Source organism: Brienomyrus brachyistius, chromosome 3 (genome assembly GCF_023856365.1).
Source record: "Brienomyrus brachyistius isolate T26 chromosome 3, BBRACH_0.4, whole genome shotgun sequence".
In the NCBI taxonomy this organism is placed as follows: domain Eukaryota; kingdom Metazoa; phylum Chordata; class Actinopteri; order Osteoglossiformes; family Mormyridae; genus Brienomyrus; species Brienomyrus brachyistius.
Window position 1 is genome coordinate 22,525,640 of NC_064535.1, and position 19,957 is coordinate 22,545,596.

Consider the following 19,957-nt stretch of genomic DNA (forward strand, 5'->3'; position numbering starts at 1 on the left):
CACCCGTCTCTCCTTCCTATCACTTTATTCCACGTTAACACATTTCTGACGCATTATTGTGACTCCCAGATACAAAGGGGACAGTCAAATTCACAGCGAGCTGGATACAGCACTTGGCTGCTCTGGTCACCCCTGCCCCAAGAAAACAGAAATCATACATACAAATAAAACCGTAAATAGCCAAGTAATGAATATTAAGCTTCTAATACTCGACTCGATGAGGATTGACAGACATGAACACACACAAAACATGTCAGCAGAGTCAGTTCCTAGACGACAAAGTATCTTATAGTTCTTATGAAAATGTCAGTGGGGTAGGTTTTGGGGATTGAACTGCGCATTTCAGCTGCACTTTAAAATCGCACACTCTAAACCGCATATTTTTTAGGAGAGTTTTCAGCTTAACGTACGACTTCCAGGATTTTTAGGGTAGTTTTACTTCAAAGCTTCAAGGGCTTCAAATTAGTTTTGAGTTGGAACCAAAATGTGGCAGAAATGGCAATAGAACTAGTTAATTTGCTGTTGTCAAGTTACCACTTTAAGATAGCTAATTAATACATATACTACCATAAATAATGGATCAGGAGTGGAGAAAGGTAATTGCTGTTCACTCCAACTGATGAACAGCTTGACATAACACAACCAAGGCTAGATGATATGAGTCTCAGCTGAACTCATTTTTGAATGATAGGTAACATTTGAGAAGGCAAGACACCCTTCTGCAAGCTCAACTCAAATTCATCTAGCAAACTACTGACAAAACACAGCACCCATATCTCAAACACCTATTGATATAATGAACCAATTACCGACAGACTGTGTCATGCAGACCACGTGAATTGGCGTGGAAGACCTTACAGTCTTTTCATCAGATACATCTATAATGGAAAATCAACTACATGTCCAACAGCAGTAGTCCAACACAGTGTGTCAACAATGAAATAAAAGGCTGTAGGAACAAAGAAATCATCAGGAAAAGCTCAGCTGTACATCAACAGTGAGGAACAGGCTCATCATTGAGACCTATGGTTCACCTAATTATGGAGCATTAAGAGCCTCAGGTAAAATGGTAGGCGACTAACTCACATGCTAAGCTAAATGAGGACTCTCTCCCTGCCAGAACATCACAGACATGCAAAGCTAAATGGGGGCTCTCTCCCGGCCTGACCGTCACTGACAAGCTAAGCTAAATGGGGGGGGGGGTCTCTTCCGACCTGAGCATCACAGACATGCTAAGCTAAATGGGGGCTCTCTCCCTGCCAGAACATCTCAGACATGCTAAGCTAAATGGGGGCTCCCTCCTGGCCTGAGTATCACCAACACACTAAGATAAATGGGGGGTCTCTTCCGGCCTGACCATCACTGACAAGCTAAGCTAAATGGGGGGGGAGTCTCATCCGGCCTGAGCATCAGACAGACATGCTAAGCTAAATGAGAGCTCTCTCCCTGCCAGAACATCACAGACATGCTAAGCTAAATGGGGGCTCTCTCCTAGGCTGAGCGTTACAGACACGCTAAGCTACATGGGGGCTTTCTTCCGGCTTGAGCATCACTGATACGCTAACCGAAATGGGGGCTTTCTGCCCGCTAGAACATCATCGACACGCTAGCTCAATGGGGGCTCTCTTTCAGCGTGAGCATCACTGACATGCTAAGGTAAATGGGAGCTTTCTCCCAGCCTTGAGCATCACAGAAACGCTACTTGGTGCTCATAGCTGTATCACATACACGCTGTGCTAAATCTTTTATCTTTGCTCTAAAAACATCACTGACACGCTAAGCTAAAATCGGGGGTGCCTCCCACCCTGAGCATCACCGATACCCTAAGCTAAATGGGGCTGTCTCTCAGCTGCAGGCATCACCCAACTGACATTGAACTGTGAGAATCACCGACATGCTAAGCTAAATCTGGGCTCGTCGCGGTGAGCATGACCGACATGCTAAGCTAAATCTGCGCTCTGCCGTAGATCTTCACAAAACTAGCATCGCTAGGCTACTTCAGCATTCATTCCTACATGGAGACTAAATCCCAGTGACACTCCCATTTCCTGTACACGGGCTGATCCCCAATGGGGAAGAGGAGGGACACAATACGATACAGCCTCTTACGGGGATTGGGAAAGGGCTGTTATGTCCTCAAGGAGAATCCCCCCCCCCACCGATCTCCCTCAAAACGGCCAGATAACACTACCTCACCATGACAACCTGAGAGGCTTCAGGTTTTTCCCCCTGAGGGCTGGGAAGAAGACTGGATAACAGAAGAGATTCAGGTCAAAAATCTGAAACCTTAAACCCTTTTTCAGCTCATAGGATTCGATCCGGGTATGAAAACCGGACTGAATAAGTGAAATAGGTTGGTGAAAATGTCATAATGCATGTACATTGGTAATTTAATGTTTTTAGAGAAGGACGTTTTTTCTGAGATTTGGATTTATGGAAGAAAATCTACAACAAAGAATTCTACAGGCAAAGCTCGAGCAAAACTAGCATTCATATCCAAGGAATGTCACATGCTATTAAGACGTATAGTATAAAATTCAAGAGGCCTGTTCCTTCGACTCCCACCTCTCCACACTACCCTGGGGAGAAGCTGCTTGAAACACATCCATTTATTCAGCCTATTGGACTGCCAGCTCACTCTGCCAACGTCAAATGGGACCCCTGATACTGCAAGGATTGTTTTTTTGAAGGGGAACACATGGAGCGATAAAGATGATGAAGAGACAGATGATGAACGTGGCACCATTGGATGAGCTGCGGGCTGAGAAACGACCTACAGCCCACCCTTCAGCAAGGCCACGAGGTGAACCCAAATGAATGTCTCCATGGGAACACTCGGCATGCTGGAAGAGGGCTTGCCGTTGGGCATTGGTTACACCCACAGTTTAGACTCTCATGTTCTGGATTTGAGGGGCCCGTGTGTAATTTAGGGACGCCACCCTGTGCAGTGTGACCACAAGCTCAACCGTGATCTGCAACGCGCAGAGACATGCCATCCACATGGGACCCAGGGGAAGGAGGACGAGCGACGACACCCACTCCCTGCACGAAGAGCGTAGCTAACCAGGAAGAGAACTCCAATTTGGTGCTAAAAGCGCATGAAATAAATCCAATTAACACTGATGCTTGAAAAGAAAATGGAGCCAAGCAGTTTAAATAAGAAGAGGAAAGCAGCGACCATCAAATAAGCAGCTAGAAGACCAGCATCGCCGAGTGGATCGGTACTGAAAAGCCTTACATGGCAAAACCAAGAGACACTTATAAATGACACTTGCATGTTAGTGCTCACTGCAACGGTTATCTTCTTTCCCTCCTGAGCACCAATGCAGACCCTCATGTCTCTCGTGCTATAATAACAGCCGAAATGTCACGCCAAGCCAATTCCCGCCCTGCGGATGGATTTTACCCATCAGCCCCTGCTCCGCCCGCTACAGAGACCTCGCAGCAGGGGCAGAAGATGTAGATGTGCTCATTTGCATATTTCCAGAATTCTATGACACTGCTAATCTGCCGCTCAGGCTGTGACTAATCAGTAAAGCGAGCATTTTGCACGTCGTTCACAGGTAGAGCAGCGCTAGGCTGCGTTGGTATGGTACCGGAGCACTTTATAATTCTTTGTTTTTTTTCCTGGAAGGTTTATTTACCTTTTCACAATCCGCTCAAGTCTCTGTTAATACCTGACACTTCCAAAAAAAAAAAAATCTATCAATTCCTGTAACCATCAAAAGACATTAAGTACTTCCTGTAGCTCTGAAAGACATATTTAGGCATTTAGTGTTGGGTTTTATGCAATGTTTTCAGACATATGAGGCACAAGCTTTTAGAAGACTTGGCAAGCGTACAAAAAACCTTAAATTCTCACCCGCGATCCATAGTTAAACGCCTTTAACTCCCAGAGACGCATCGATCCCTAAGCGGAGGGGAGGACTTCTGCACGACCGTGAAGGAGATCGCGGTTTCCTGTTCGCTCCTTAAGAAGGCTTAGGCCTAATCGCTGCTCGACACCCCCAGTCATTCAGGATGTGCTTTGAGAAAAAAGGAAGCCGATTCTGAAGCTTTCTTTTTGAACGAAATGCCGGCATCACTTCCATCGCCTGGCGGTGAGTCAGTAAGACCAAGGCTATATGACCAAGACTTACAATATAAACCCAAAAAAATACAATTCACCAGAATAACACCTGATAGACATAAAAGACTAAGCTTGGCAAGAGACACATTATTGCATTAGTAGGGTTGCAAAGGGGCGGTAAATTTTCAGAAACCTTCCAGAAACTTTGCATGTCATGGGAAGTTAAGCTGGGAAAGTTGGAAACTTTCCATGGGAATTACCAGGAATATACATAATAGTCATTACACTTCCCCCCCACATACTATCCAGGTCCATTTCTGTGGTAGCATATCTAGTATTCATCAGAAGAGACATTGAACTGACAGCTGCTCCAACTCCACATTCTGCCAGTCATGCTCGACGTACAAGTGCCTCCTACCCTCCACCCAGCTGCACTCACTCAAAACTCCAATTAGAAGCAGCCACTAATTAATCTCAATGGAAATTAGCAGCCATTGTGCTCAACAGCAACATAAGCTTCCATTTTTTATGATTTCCGTCATCACCCGAGCAAAGAATGAAGAGACGGTTTTCAAAAAAAAAAAAATTAGTGTCTTTAAGGCACTGAGTCACGATGAGGCAATTAATCACGTGGGACCTCACTCCAGATGTGCCATCTGACACCGTTTGCACTTTGTGGTGTCGTTAGCATAGCTGTGCCTTTCATCACCATCACGATGAAGGACTCAAAAATGAGTCCAGAAGCAATAACATTTCTAACAGTCGTGACTGTCGTGACTCCTGCGGCCTGGATCCCCAGCCTCGGTCCGTTTGCGGATCCGTCCACAAGAAACGTCACATTAAAAATCAGTGGATCAGCATCATGAAACACATTAATTCCGGCCTCCGTAGGCAGGCAGGCACGTGCACACACACACACGATCTATACTCCTGAAAGCAGGTGATGAGTAGCAGTCTTAGTGAGATATTCATTTGACCACAAAGCTGACCACCCTCTATCTGGAGATTTCGCATTTTTAACCATATCGATCCACCCCGGCCAGTCAGTCACTCCCGTTTCAATGCAAAATCTCACCACAAGGTGACTATAACATAGCATGGCAGGAAAGTCCCGAATCGCGTATAAATCGGCCACAAGCAAATCTCAAAGAAGGTTTTACACCCGAGTCCGAGTTTAACGGCGGTGGCGATTTGTGAGAAAGGCATTCATCTCGAACCGAAGTCACAGGAATATGCCTCTGTAGGTTTGAAGCCTGTCAAGTACGACTGCGACGCACTGGAATGAGCACGCAATCTAAATGAACCAAACAAAAAGTACACAGACAGGGGCAGGAAGGCAATTAACATTTTTGCTTGGAATTTTTTACTTGAAAACTGTACATTTATATTAGTGGGTTTTACCCATTTTACTGCCTTTGGCCCAAGTCTGTTGATGTCTGTAAAGTGTGTCACCCCTAAGTTTCAGTTAGAGGTTAGTGAAAATAATGTTTTTTTTTCCCTTCATCCAAGTTCACGAACCCCAGGTTAAGAAGCCCAGATTTACATGAATATAGAATAACACTGGGGAATGCTGAAAGGGGTTTCTTTCTTAAAGGAAATGCGTCTCGAAATGTGATCTTTGAAGTTATTTGAAAAGAAAATGGGACAAAATTGCTTTGCTGGGTTAAATTTACCCATCTAACAAAACCCAAGACGTATCCTCCATTTAAACTCATTTAAAACTCCATCACATCAACTCACACAGTGTTTTAAAGTCATTTAAGACATACGAGTGACATCCTTACCTGCTGCTTAAGATGCCAGGAAAATGACACGAATTCCCAGAATTCAGCAGGTAAGCAGGGCTGATGTAAGAGCCGAGCACCAAGATCTGTTAAGAATATTCATCCATCTCGAAAGCAGCCTTATGCAAAGGGCAGCAGTATAAGTGTACTGGGCAGACCCAATCAGAGTCATACCGAAGCTTAAAGTGAAGAAGGGAATCGAACAGTAACACACACAGATTGATAAGGCAGACACAGTAAATGCATCAATGGATGGGCAACCAGCACCAAGTCCAAACATTGGTCTCTGGAGGCAGGTAAGAATGGTTAGCCTGTTTTTCCAGCAGGCCAAATTTGCATGGGGTGGGGGGACACTTTAAAGGTCAATGGCAGCAATGGCACCAATCTGGATAGTGCCGAAAACGCAACAGGAAAATCGGACTGACACATAAACCAACAAAAAACAACCCGCGACATATTTCTCGAGATTAGGGGGGGGGGGAGGGGGGGTGCGGAAAGAGCTACGAAGCTCTGAGGGATGTTGTCAAAGAGCAGGAGGAAGGAACGAGAAGAGGAGGAGAGGAGACCCATCAGAGCGAGCGGCACGTCACTCCACACGGAGTCGGGGATGACGAATGCGGCCCTGCGGTTGCAAGGGAAGGAAAACCTGTCAAAACTGTGTCAGGCAGAGAAGAAAGGAGACCACGTAATTTCCTAGTCAAAGATTTCTACACTTAAGTTTACAGCATCCTTTCTTTGGTTGTTACAGCAACCAAATGTTCTTGGTGAATATGTACATACTGCATATTTATAGGTATGAAGAAGATTTTATGCATCAATTTAACTGAAAAACAAAACACCATGGTCATGACTGCAGTGAGAGAATGACATGGATCATGGGCCTGAAAGAAAGTCACGTGACAGACCATGTGATCTAAGCAAACGCAACCATTAGCATATCAGTGCCTCTTCAAATGCAAATGCTAACGATTACCGCCTTTCATTCCACAGGAGGCGGAAGTCTTTGGTTCATAAGAATAAGCCTTCTTCATGGTGCTTGAAGCTGGGAAAAAAAAATCTAAGCCCGGCAATACGGCGGTAAATTGATATAAATTAAACTTGGTTCGGCACAGATGCAGAAATATTTCAAAAGATATTTAGCTTGAAATGCGCAGAAAGACATTACAGAGTACGAACTGGACAACAAACTTGAGTGGCAGAGATGAGATAAAATTTTACTCATCTCCCTCCAGGGGGAATTTCTGCTGCCCAGAAGCATTACAAGAGTAAACAAGTCCCTGCACCATATTCTGCACCCACCTCAAAGAAATCAAAAGGAAGTGCAGGGTACAAGTGAGCTGGAAACATGGTATATGCATAATTTAGTGAAGATGGAACAATAGAGCAAAGGGTTGGTGTCCTTCAGGTTGGGTGGAGCAAGGAACCCGAGAGACCAGAAGCGATGCGCAAATAAATGTCAGCAAAACAAAGGAGCCTCTGAACGGCTCAGTCATGCATCTCCAAGAGACAGGCCAGTGGATGACGGTGCTCCAGGGCTGAACCAGCAGATGAGAGGATAGGCCTCAGTCAGCAGGGGGCTGTTCCCACGGCCGTTTCCAGGAAGTGCTGCTGCTGCTGTCCTATGACGACATTAAACTTTCCTCAAAAGTTCGTTCAACCCGTTACACCGCTTGACTCCTCCACCTTGACGTTGCCTCGCCAGTGAACCGCAGTGGAAAAAAAAAACATGACACTAATTACAGCAGAATCATACAACATTCAAAACTAAATCTTATTTAGCAGATGGGAAAATGGACACATTAGCAACTTGAATGCACGACACCTTACAGGAAGATGGGGATTACATTTATGTTTAAAAAGGCGAAGAAAACAGTGACATGCCCAAAAACGATGTGTGCATCAAACATGCGAAGACCATGATAATGTATTAACTGTTAAGCATGAAACTTTAAGCAGGAATCCCTTTCTCAGGAGCTAATCCAGCACGAAGCAGAGGGTCAAGGCGGCATTGTCATGTGGTTTTATAATTAGCAGTTTTTATGTACCAGCATAAAAACAATATTTATAATTATTATTGATTTATGTTGCCCAACCATGTACTGAGGTCCATTACTGGTACAGTTTCCCTCCACGTTTCCAAAGAGCTGGCTCAGTGTGTTAGAGATCGTTCTGCCAGTCATGTGCTCGTGTACGGAAAGTGAACGTACAGTAGTAGCTGCTGTTCCGTTAAAAACTCATACACGGCGATAGCAGGTCCTTTATCAGTCCTGAGGTCTGTCTCAAACTTCTGCTCTTCTCGCGGCCATCGTGTGCGATGATGGCTCCCGCCGCAGCAGCTCCACACCCTTTTCGGTTTTTCTCCCATTGCGAGTTAAAACTTCCACCATGTCACTTTTGCACATCGCCACCATGTCACTTTTGCACATCTCCACCATGTCGCTTTTGCACATCTCCAGCGACTCTGCATCTGTCACCGTTTCCCTTCATGTTCCTTCCTGCGGTCCTCGCGGGTGTTTCACAAAGCAGGATTTCTCAGTTCTCCGAGATCGTCCAATAGGAATGCTCCTTACCTAAACTGTAACTGGACAATCATGACTTCTAGCTTAAGTTAACTCTCCTCTCCTGCTTCATGGAACACCCCCCTTGTCTTGCGGGTGATAACAGAATCACAATCGTACGCAGTGATCAGGTTCACACCCTACACTTCGCAGCTTTCTGACTCCGTAGCTCTGGTGTGTTTCAGAGTGCTGCTTCATATCAGCTGTTTTGCAGCAAGCTACAGTCAAAGCTCATGGCAAACAAGTTGGTTTAACACTGATGTGGTTCCGTAAAAAAAAAAAAAAAAAAAAAAAAACGGTCCAGTCAGAATTAAATTGTCTATTCTCGTTATTAATTTTACGCATTTTATCATTGGCTAAGGCTTTCATGCAAGGAAGATTTACATTGCCTCTGTTGGTTTGCTTTCAACTGACCTCGTTACCACGGTGAATTAACAGTAGGCTATCTCCTCTGCACTGATTTTGCCGTTACCTAGATATGCTTAGCCAAGGTGTACGTCCTTAATCGCTGGCAGTGGGCCTCAGATTTGACTCTCGCAGGCTGTATTTGGCTCAGGGTGTGCCTACTGGGGAACCCCGTTTTACAGCAAAGGAACCAGAAATGTTACCAAGGACATCCCTAACAAGCCTCACTCTTTTTTAGGCAGCTTTCGACGCCTGGAAACAGTCAGCAGTATCAGCATGAGGCCTACCATCCTACCTGCCAGCATCCTCAAAAAGAAAAACCATCTAAAATGCCTTATTTTTATTCATTACAATCAAAAAAGACACAGAAAGACACTTCATTAGGTTTTATTAATTTATCTCAACCCTATAGCCTCAAAAATATATACAGTAAATATCAATTGAAAATGAAATACTTTTCGTATTAAAAGGTATGCAATTTAAACATCAAAAGCACACCCAGGCACACACACATACAAAAAAAAAATCAATTTATTCTTGGATAATCTCCAAGTTCCTATTTATACGCAGTAGTGTTTCAAGTATGCAGCTCTTAAAGGTATTAAAAAGAAGTTTTCAGCGTTTATTTTTGACTGAGGGTTTAAACGAATAAAAATGGTAGCGAAGCGTAGCAGTTCCATTGTTATGTGCTATTTGACAGTTAAAACTCAGACAAGCACAGAGGATAACGCAAAGGATATCAGTGTCAGTCACGGGGGCTCCGTCCATCCATCAGGATCATTCAGAATTGCTCTTTGAGCACCCAAACAGCGTGGAAGAACGTGCAAGTAACTAGAAACGGCAGCCAGACAAATAACATTAACATTTCAAGCAAAAGTAATTTTACCTCCATTTCCACCACATTAGACCTATGATACCGACAAACAGACATCAGCTACAACTGGATCTTAACACCATCTATATTAATGACGTGTTACGCTGCAATATTACGGCAGCACCTAGTCCTGCAATGTAAAGTGACCATATGTCACCATGTCATCCTATACCGGTTAGGCAGTGACACAAGGAGCAGGATTTCACCTTTGGCAGCAACCTTCCCAGTGGCTGCTTTGGGCCTAAACGGCCCCTTTACCGCCTTTCAAAAGGCCCTCAAACAGAAATGAGAAGCAGGAACCACCAGTGAACAAAAGCAAATTGCTTTGAAAAAAAGTCAGTAATTCAACAAAGAGAGAGGATGGTAGCATTAGGCTTTAAAAAAAATGTAAACATTGTATTTTCATGCAGATATTTCAGTGACGGCGCAACCATTAAAGTAACAGAAAGCCGCTTGAGCCAGTAGTAGGCAGAAGACCACGATCACTGCAGGAGAGTTGAAGAAATACCTTTGAAAAGCATTGCCTTTGAATCATAAACCTTACAAAGCAGGACGAGTACACTGTCGCTGAATCGGACTTTGTTTTGCGTTCATCCACTCGAGAGCACTTACGACAAGACAAACGTTCATTCTTTGCTGTTCAGCCAGCTTCCACAAGCAGCCTCTGGTGGTGGGAAGGATGACAAGAGAAAGACGACAAATAAACACGGCATGAAGGCAGATGTATGCTCACGCACGGGTCCCTGCCCACACACAGTCACACACCTGCCCTCCTGAAGAGGTTCTGACACTGCACTACAGAAACTATACAACTAGAAACGATGCTAGTCCTACGTTAGCTTAGCTTTAGCGTGGTTTAATGGTCACCAGGGGCTAAATTCTGTGTGTCGTAACTTCAGACTAGACATCCTTTCCTAGAGGGAAAACATGAAAGTGTAATAAGGGATGATGCATTGCTTTTGGCTGACCCCAATAAGACAATGTGGCTTACAATCTGTTAGATGGGCCATGTGGAGCGGGGAGGGGGGAATCCAGGGGGTATCACTCTAGTCCCAACACTCAACGGATTCATTATAGCAATCATTTGGAAAGAAAGAGTGACACCTGGCTTTTGCAAGTATAAAAGATTTACCGACTGGGCTGCTTTCCCATTATTGGCTGATGTTTACCTGCAGTTCAGCAGAAGACTTTAATAGACCCAGTGCAGAAAAGCTACTTTTGGATACAAATCAGTTCCACGACTGCTCAATACACCACGACACCTGACACCTTGGGTCTGCTCTATGATAGCCAGGTGCAGACTAGACAGGAGGTGTCAAGTCCAACTGTTAAGCCTCTTGGAATGCGATGGAAATGCAAAAGACAGTGGTGACAAGAATGAAACAGCTCTTGTCGTGACAAGTGTAGTATTATCATAGGCAGAATGAGGGACCTTTCCAAATGACAAGAATAGCATTAGCACAATAGCGTGAGGAGTATAGCTTTTTGCATGAATAAACTATGTGACCTCTCCCAGTGATGAGTGTAGCATTAGCAAGAGTAGAATGAGTGACCTCCCTCAATGATGAGTGTAGCATTAGCAAGAGTAGAATAAGTGACCTCCCTCAATGATGAGTGTAGCATTAGCATAATTATGAGTGACCTCCCCCAGTGATGAGTGTAGCATTAGCAAGAGTAGAATGAGTGACCTCCCTCAATGATGAGTGTAGCATTAGCATAATTATGAGTGACCTCCCCCAGTGATGAGTGTAGCATTAGCAAGAGTAGAATGAGTGACCTCCCTCAATGATGAGTGTAGCATTAGCATAATTATGAGTGACCTCCCCCAGTGATGAGTGTAGCATTAGCAAGAGTAGAATGAGTGACCTCCCTCAGAGTGTAGCATTCGTAAGAGTAGAATGAGTGACCTCCCTCAATGATGAGTGTAGCATTAGCAAGAGTAGAATGAGTGACCTCCCTCAATGATGAGTGTAGCATTAGCAAGAGTAGAATGAGTGACCTCCCTCAATGATGAGTGTAGCATTAGCATGATTATAATGAGTGACCTCCCCCAGTGATGAGTGTAGCATTAGCATGATTATAATGAGTGACCTCCCCCAGTGATGAGTGTAGCATTAGCAAGAGTAGAATGAGTGACCTCCCTCAATGATGAGTGTAGCATTAGCATGATTATAATGAGTGACCTCCCCCAGTGATGAGTGTAGCATTAGCATGATTATAATGAGTGACCTCCCCCAGTGATGAGTGTAGCATTAGCATGATTATAATGAGTGACCTCCCCCAGTGATGAGTATAGCATTAGCATGTGTAGAATGAGTAACTTCTTTTAACATGTGTAGCATTTGCAGAAGCAGAATAACCTGAATGATGTAAGTCGCAGTAGCATCATAGAAATTAATAAGCTGTTCCTGATGTGAGCATCATTAGTGTGATAAGATCAACCTATTTCAAATCAGTAAAAAATTTAAATAATATGTATGCCTGTTAATGCTAGTAATCATTACGGAATATACAAGCTAAAATGCTTATATATAATAACAAGTAAAGAAACTTCAGTATAAAATGTAGCTATTACTGAGTTAAATTCAAACTAGCTAAGCTGTACAAATTGAGCCTAGCTGTACAAAAATGGTAAATAAAATGTGTGACTTTACTTTTGATCAAGAGAACAGAACGATATTCTGAATAATAACATGCTTTTCCATCAGGCTAATAACAGTTCACGCCAGGCATTTTAACAGCTAAGCAACCTGCCACCAGACCCGGCACCAGTCTAGCCAAAACCTAGACGAACTGATCCAATACAGCCATGCACAAGTCGCTCGATAAAAGGTGAAATTCAGTCGAGTGCTACTCTGTAAATGAAGCCCACCCAGACCAGCCTGCATTGATCAGCAAAGCAAGATGCTGCATCTCAGATGCTCTCGGTCTTGTAAAGGCGTTAGCTGCTGCACCAGCATTTCTAGGGAGATCCCCACCTCTTACACCAGCTGGTAAATCGTACAGTCCCTTTGAGACACCCAGGGAACTTCGAAGCCACAATGCCGGTGCCATCGCATCCAGTTCCTCCCGCTACTCCAAAGGACCTCCAGAACCAGACAGTGTCTTACATGCCACATTTCTGGCAGTTTCCAGCCACCTAGATACGGCGCTCCAGGGGAGCTTTCTGTAACCTCAGTTACCTCAGTCACTTGTGGGAGCTGGAAGAAGAGGCTGTACAAAGAAACAGGTAATGGAGGCTCATGGGAGTTTTACCTTCACAAAAATGTTCTGAGGGCAGAAGGAAAAACGATTGGTTAAGAGAGATAACCAATCAGATTGTAGAAGAGGTGGGTCCGAGCAGTTAGAGGAGGCAGGATCAACCAATCAGATGTCTTTGTCCCACCTTTCCGTTACCTTAGGTACTCCGTCACAAGAAGCAGAGGCTGTACAAAGAAACAAAATAATGGAGACACCAAGGTGATAAATCAAAGACGTCCTATCCAGAGTAATTGTATGACTACTGGTAGACCAGCTACAGCAGATGCAATAGCTGAGGTGTTAACGGCACTCCAACTCCAGAATCCGCACAAGATGACTAATCATACACCATAGCCATATTAGAACCAATATACACCATAAAAGCAAAATTAAGTTATAACTCTAATTAAAACATATTACTCCAGAATAACCCAAGAATACTAAAACCATTTGAGGCCTCCATAAATATGATAAACTAGCCGTAAAAATTCAACCATCCCTGGGGCAGAGAAATAAAAAAAAGCGAAGGAACATTGACCCATGCCAAGTGTCAGTGGGGGCGAAGAAGGCAAGAGTGAATCTCAATACCCGTTTTACGTCATCTTCCACTGCCAAAGACCAGTTCCAATACTAAGAATACAAGTACACGAGGATGGTAAAAATTCCCCGAATGTTGGTCTTGTGTGCCCCCCCAAATATCAAGGATACATAGATGGCATCCTTGCCAAACGACACCAATCCCATGATTCATTGCTCCCCAAATTCATACAGGGAAGGCAACTAAGCAAGACCAGTCCTGCCGAGAGCACAAGTATGGCCTCTTGGTATTGAACGTTTGGGCGTCAGACATGTCTAAGGTCACCGCAGTTAGTGGGTCCTCCGAGTCGAACAACATTTCAAGTGGGTAGGCAATTAATTACGGCCCCATGAAAGCTGTAACATCAGGCTGGATGACTAATGTTATCATCAGACAGGTGCCAAAGGCCGTGCCCCCCCCCCCCCACCCCCACACGGCCCAGGTGACAGGTGGCACCTTCCTCCATCTCAGCTTCAGCTGCCGACGTTCCGGGACTCGCCAACTGTGTGAAGCAGTGAAGCAGAGGCGGAAATGCCACTGAAGAATAAAAAAAGATAAGCTGATAAATGAGAACGTAATTCCCTTTTTTCTCCGTTTGATGAACTCACACAGCAGATCTTAATACCAAGAAACAAATTACATTTCAAACACTTTTTATGTTCTTGCTCATTTCCTTTTTTTCGTTTATTTTATTTATTTATTTATTTTATCTCTCAGGATTGAACATCAAATTGTCCTTGTTATTACCATGACCTACAATGAGAGCACTCGTCGTCAGCCGTAATGGAAATATTAACCGAATTTCTCTGTCATGAATTTGTTAGAGGAATCGGTTGTCTGTTAAACCCTGACCCGGCGTGCCACGTTTGGAGTCTCGCTTCCGCTTTCTGCCAGGATCCGAGGTACGCTAAGAGAGCACCATTACCAGTTTGGTGCTTAAGCGTCTGATCAGCTAAAAAGGACTTCGGGCATTTTGTGAAGAAAAATCTAATTAACTCAGCATAGCAGGTCTCGTCTCGGGTGCCCACACATGCGGCATGCTAGAGAGGATCACCCAAAAGGCCGCGTGAGCTGAAAAGTGTGAAACAATATAACTTACACAGTGTAAAACTTCTCCAAGCAATGAGAAAAAAACCTTAGCAAACAGCAGACTGGTTTCCAGCACACTCATCTAAGGCCGACTAGCTTTCTAATACTAGAAGGACTGTCACTGAAGCCGTAAAACCCACTGTAAAAGTTTATTTTGACAAGACCCCAGTATGACAACTTAAATATATTAACAGAAATGCATTCTGGGTACAGTGATGTACAAAGCCCTGAATGCTTTGCAAACACATTAAAAAAGTAAAATACTCTAAACCTAGTGTGCGGACCGACTGATTGAGGGCACTATGACAAGCTGAAGATACGCTCAGGGGAAGGAATTAGAATTTCATTTAATTTATTTTTATAATATTCCTCGCAGTCTGGGTAGGCCAATTAATCCCGTCGTAAGTCTCACTCTCAATGGGCAGCACCCACGGCAACTGCGAGGTGGTGAAGGCTGCTATCACTAATGCTCACTTTCAATGCACGTGCTCCACCACTGACCCCCCCAAAATAAATCTACAGGCATCATCAAGCACATAAAACCATTAGAGCCGCTGTTCCACCCACAGAAATGAAGGTGGTAAGCTGACAGCAGACGACACCATGAGATTGGGAGAGGGGCCTAGCCTCGACCCCACCAAAGCCAGAGCCTGTGTGGCAGTCTCCGGACTTCCCCCTCGCGGATGGCAATCGAACGAGCAGGACAGAACATGGCAGCATGGCGGTGGGGTGCACCTTACTTTGATTAATGCGTCACCAAGAGTAATTCTGTTTCTTTTAATTATTACTTGAGGAAAAAAAAACAGCTTACTCTGAAACCAGGAGAAAATACACCATAACACTGTTATGACCTTGCCACCTGATCTACGATTTGTGGACAAAAGTTTGAGATGTGCAGATGCCAAATATTTATGCATTTTATATCTACCTGATATGCATGCTTTTTGCACATCATGATATGTAGCAGCAAAGGTACCAAACCAACAGGTTAAGCACCCTGTACCAGCTAGTGACAGAAACTCCCAGACTGGTAATCAAAGACACAACCTCCCCTTCCTGAGCTCAGTACAGTGATAATCACTGTAATAAGTGCCACCAGCTGTAAGACCAGCTGTAACGGCTGTCTGTGGCACCTTACCTCTCTGTGGCCCCCACAGGGTATGAGTCACTGATGCATGGTGTAGCCCCATCCCCGAGGTGGGTTCTGATGTTAGGGACTCAACGGGAACCTTGGCCAGGTCCGACTCCGCTTTGAGAGCCATCTGCAGAATGGATGTCACAGACCCCGCCCAGCCGTGCACAGATTTACCTAACGGGCACGGCGGACCGACTTAAATCCGGAATCTCCCCAGAGGGGTGAAAGGCACTGATAATTACCAGCCAAAAATGACAGCCGAGATGACAAGTCGCGAGATCAGTGTAATACGCTTTAAGACATAAAATCTCCTAACATAATCCATAAAGCGTGTATCAGATTTGCAGTTTACACTGTATATGGAAACACTGTGTGCGTCCCTAACTGTTAAGTCTGCATATAATCCTGTGTTGTTTCCACAAAGAAGCTCTTTGCAACACGGGCAAAGTTAAGCCATAACTGATAATACTCTCGTATGACCTTTATTTCTGCTGCCTTTGAAGAATCACGTGCTGAGGGAAATGCAAAGACACATTCTGAGCCATTTTTATTCTTCCTTTTATTCGCGTTTATTTCAAAATAACATTAAAACATCTATTTCTTGCCGCCTGTATATTGTGTCCTTAAATAGCACGACCACTCAGGAATATATTTGCATTCGAGGTTGTAACTTTTACGTAGGCTGTTGTGTTACAAAAAATATATATGATACAACATACTGTACTACCCGATCTTTTGTGTAGCAGGTTTGTTTTCCGTGCAAAAAAGGGCAAATCCTTCACACCCACCCCCAAAACATAACACGATAGTGATGATCACCACCATCCATGCCCGAAACCTACACAAACGTAGTAATTTACCATGCGCTGCCATTTCGTTCAGTGCCTCCACGGAGCATGGCACAGATACACCCTACTGACTGTCAGTGACCGGCTCACACACCGACGGATCTTAAATTCAGACACCGACGGCAATGGTTCCCCCACATTCAAATCAATTCTCGTGGTCACACCCCTACCTTTAAAAAACCCCCACACATCTAAGACGGTACTGGTTTCCTGTAATCCCTTAACAAAAATGCGACCACAGGGACACATACAAAAACCACAATCAGCACGATCCATGTACCGGAAAGATAACTTGCTACCCCGAACCTACACTGAACCACGCGTTTGGTCCTCAAAGTAACACTGGACGGACGCTTCGGTTCCCGTGCAGCCCGGAGCGGTGAGCATCTGCTTACGGACACGGCATGGTGCTGGATGCACTGCCCGCAACCCCTTCTCTGTTTGCAACTTGAAATTAAATCATGGCGCGAACGCTAAGCAAACACATTGTCTTCACACCCCCCTTCAAATAAGAACGATCAAAGCAGGTCGACAAGCTTGCGATCGCATAGTAACTTTGTATACCGTGGCACCGGTCCCGATCACAGCTGTAAGGAACTGGAGCAGCCCCCCTTCCCCTACAGCCAGCTGATTCCGTGCAAAGCGTGTATCCACTTTAAAAATGAGAGCCCAGCTCCCTTGCTTACCTGTCTCATCGTCGGCCTGAAAGCAAGCCGGCATGTTCTTTTTCCAGCCAGGCATCTCCTTCGCAGTGTTTGCATTCAGATATGTATTTCTAAACCTTAAGCCCTTGGCGCATTCCAGCCTCGGCGCACAGATCTCGGTGCCTACCGCCCCGGATCCTCGTTTTTGTGGCCGGTGAAATTCAACGCCGCTTCTAGCTCAGCCTCGTTATGGAGTGAGGGAGCCACGGAGGACATGACAAAGGAGGGGAGGGCGACGGAGGGAAAGGAATTACGGTATGACGTGCGTGTAGTTGTCGGGGCACGTTCCCCCCCTCCCCTTATCTGAATTAAGATCGTTTTCACTGGGAAAGCAGAATCCTTAGCAATAGCAGTCGTTTAGATATAAGTGATGGATCTGTGGATTGGGGATCGGTGCGCTCCGTTATGCGAAACAATACGTATAAGTCCATTCATTCAGTGTGATGGGAGGTGTGTCCGTCTGTCGGAAACAAATTTTACCCAAACGAAGTTGTGTGTTTCATTTCTTAATGACCGTAAGGTGCATATCGTGAACATTCAGTAGCAGGAGATTGTGATGCTAGGAGGGGGGGGGGGGTTAATATACATATCAGCAAATAAAATGTTAAAACAAATACATTTAGAACGGAAAACCAAAGTATAAAAATAAGTATTGGCTGCAGTGCATGGGACGTCGACTTCTGCTCTTTTGCTCTTTCGTGCTGTTTTCTGGGTTCTCGAAACAATTTCATGTTACCATGTAAGTGACCTTATATGTTACGGTCACGGTCTCTATATAGCAATAACTCACTGTCACTGCGAGAAACAGTATTATTGTGGTCGGTGTTATTATGTGTAGTGTATTGCCACCGTGAAACCCTACAGGTTTATATAAATAAAACATCATTTTTACTTGGGAAGAAGCTGGAGGTGAAGCTGGCTGCAGACCAGACCAGCTGCCCATCTACCCAGCAACACTAAGTCGTCCTGTTGCCTTTACGTATGACCGCCGATTTTTTTTTTTAACTGTACCGCGGTGAAATGAGGACTTGGGGGTTCAGGTCTGTGCATCGCTGTCACCAGTACACGGGCGAAGGTTTAGAGGGGACGGGTGAGCCATGAGCCCCACAATGCTGAGGGATAATGCAATTACATTGCCGGGTAAAGCCTGTGTTAAATTAGTAATGACCTCACCCATAGACATATCTGTGTGTTACTGACGGTTTCATCAGGATTCAGTTACATCCATGTGTTAGAGCTGGTAAGGAATCTATATCAGTAGTCCAGCTGTAGTTTTTAAATTCTCTATTAATTCAATACAAATGATGCCTGGTTATCGCGGTGTAACATTAAGGGGTTCCCGTAAAGGTCCGTCTGGCTTGGAGAAGTTCTCATATGAGATGGGCGTCCTTTGTTTTCGTGGCAGTTAACAGCCATTCAGACTGGTATCAATGAACTGCAAACGTCTGACAGCCACATACTCCCTCTGGAGTGTAAGGGAATGTACACACACAAACAATGGCCTCGTTAGCGATAGGGGCTGTGTTAGCAGTTGTGTTCATGTTAGCATTAGAATTGGATAGATGCATATGTAATGCAAACACCTATGGTCTTCCTTCCACATTTTCAGTATACCACAATTTATTTAGCCATTAGTTGGCAAACCCCCCCCCACCCCCTCCAGACACGGACCATGGGGAGTTGCCGCAGTCACATTCACTGACTGCATACATGATTTGAAAGTCACATCTTGGGGTGTCAAAAGTGTGGCACAGGAACGGCACAGGGCCGAATCAGTCCACGGTTGTGAAAAGGCAACACCAGGCGTGAAGATCTGGCAGATGATGCTCCAGGTAGCTACCATCTAGGAAGAGCCTTCATAATCAATGCTTAGAGGACCTCGACTACCCGTTCTTCAGCGAGGGCATGGAGTGTGCAGAGTTCAACATTTAGCTATGTTCTAAATGGCGTGTTGCTTTGTGGGTTAGTGATCAAAAGATCCCGCATTCATATCCTAAGGTTAGCAGAGTGATTTGACTGTTGGACCCTTAAGCCCAGCTACCCATCGCTCCAGGGACAGGCTGGTACTGCTTTCTCAGTTGTACGTTGCTTTAGTTGTACGTTGCACCTTCTAAGTAAATAAGTGAATTCAAGATCTTCACTGGTAGGTTTTTCCAAGCTACCAACTTCTAAATGTAAGTGTCACTTCTCAGTATCATGAACGCAAGACACTGACCGCAAAGCTCAAAATAAAGTTTTCCGAGGCAGAAGCAGGTTCAGCATTTTAAACTTTAGTCATTTTTACCTCTGGCAGTGCCCTTCCAATAGATAACTTAGCTTGTCAGTCTTCGTAAAGTCAGTACAATCACAAATACATGGCAAAGGCCAGGTTTCAGCCAATTATTGTCAATCCTGATGGATATTAGTCTAGGTACGATGTTTCCACAACACCTGACTGCAATAAATCAGCTTTACTGCCCCTGTCACCTCAACACCTGAGGCGGTGAGAGTCGCCTCGTGTCAGATAGTCTGCCTAGTGGTGTCTCAATTGCCCACTGGCAGTCATTACCGCATCTTTCATTGGATAATGTCAAACCGGAGCCATAATCGCATCTCATTTGAAATATGTCGTCTTGTTTTCAGTGTTCCCGTCACACGGTATAAAATATTTCAGAGGTTTGCACAGGCTGACCGC

At 44.7% G+C, this 19,957-nt stretch overlaps 1 protein-coding gene across 2 annotated transcripts in view; it reads right to left on the bottom strand.

Annotated features, from left to right (window-relative positions):
* Window positions 1-17,632, bottom strand: part of LOC125738978 (glutamate receptor-interacting protein 1-like) — a 76,231-nt gene extending 58,599 nt beyond the window's left edge. For both annotated transcript variants that reach the window (XM_049008561.1, XM_049008560.1), the window contains exon 1: window positions 17,266-17,632. In XM_049008561.1, the coding sequence (XP_048864518.1) occupies window positions 17,266-17,320 (55 nt within the window). In that variant the 5' untranslated portion in view covers window positions 17,321-17,632. The remainder of the gene's footprint in view (window positions 1-17,265) is intronic.
* Between the last annotated feature and the right edge of the window lie 2,325 nt (window positions 17,633-19,957).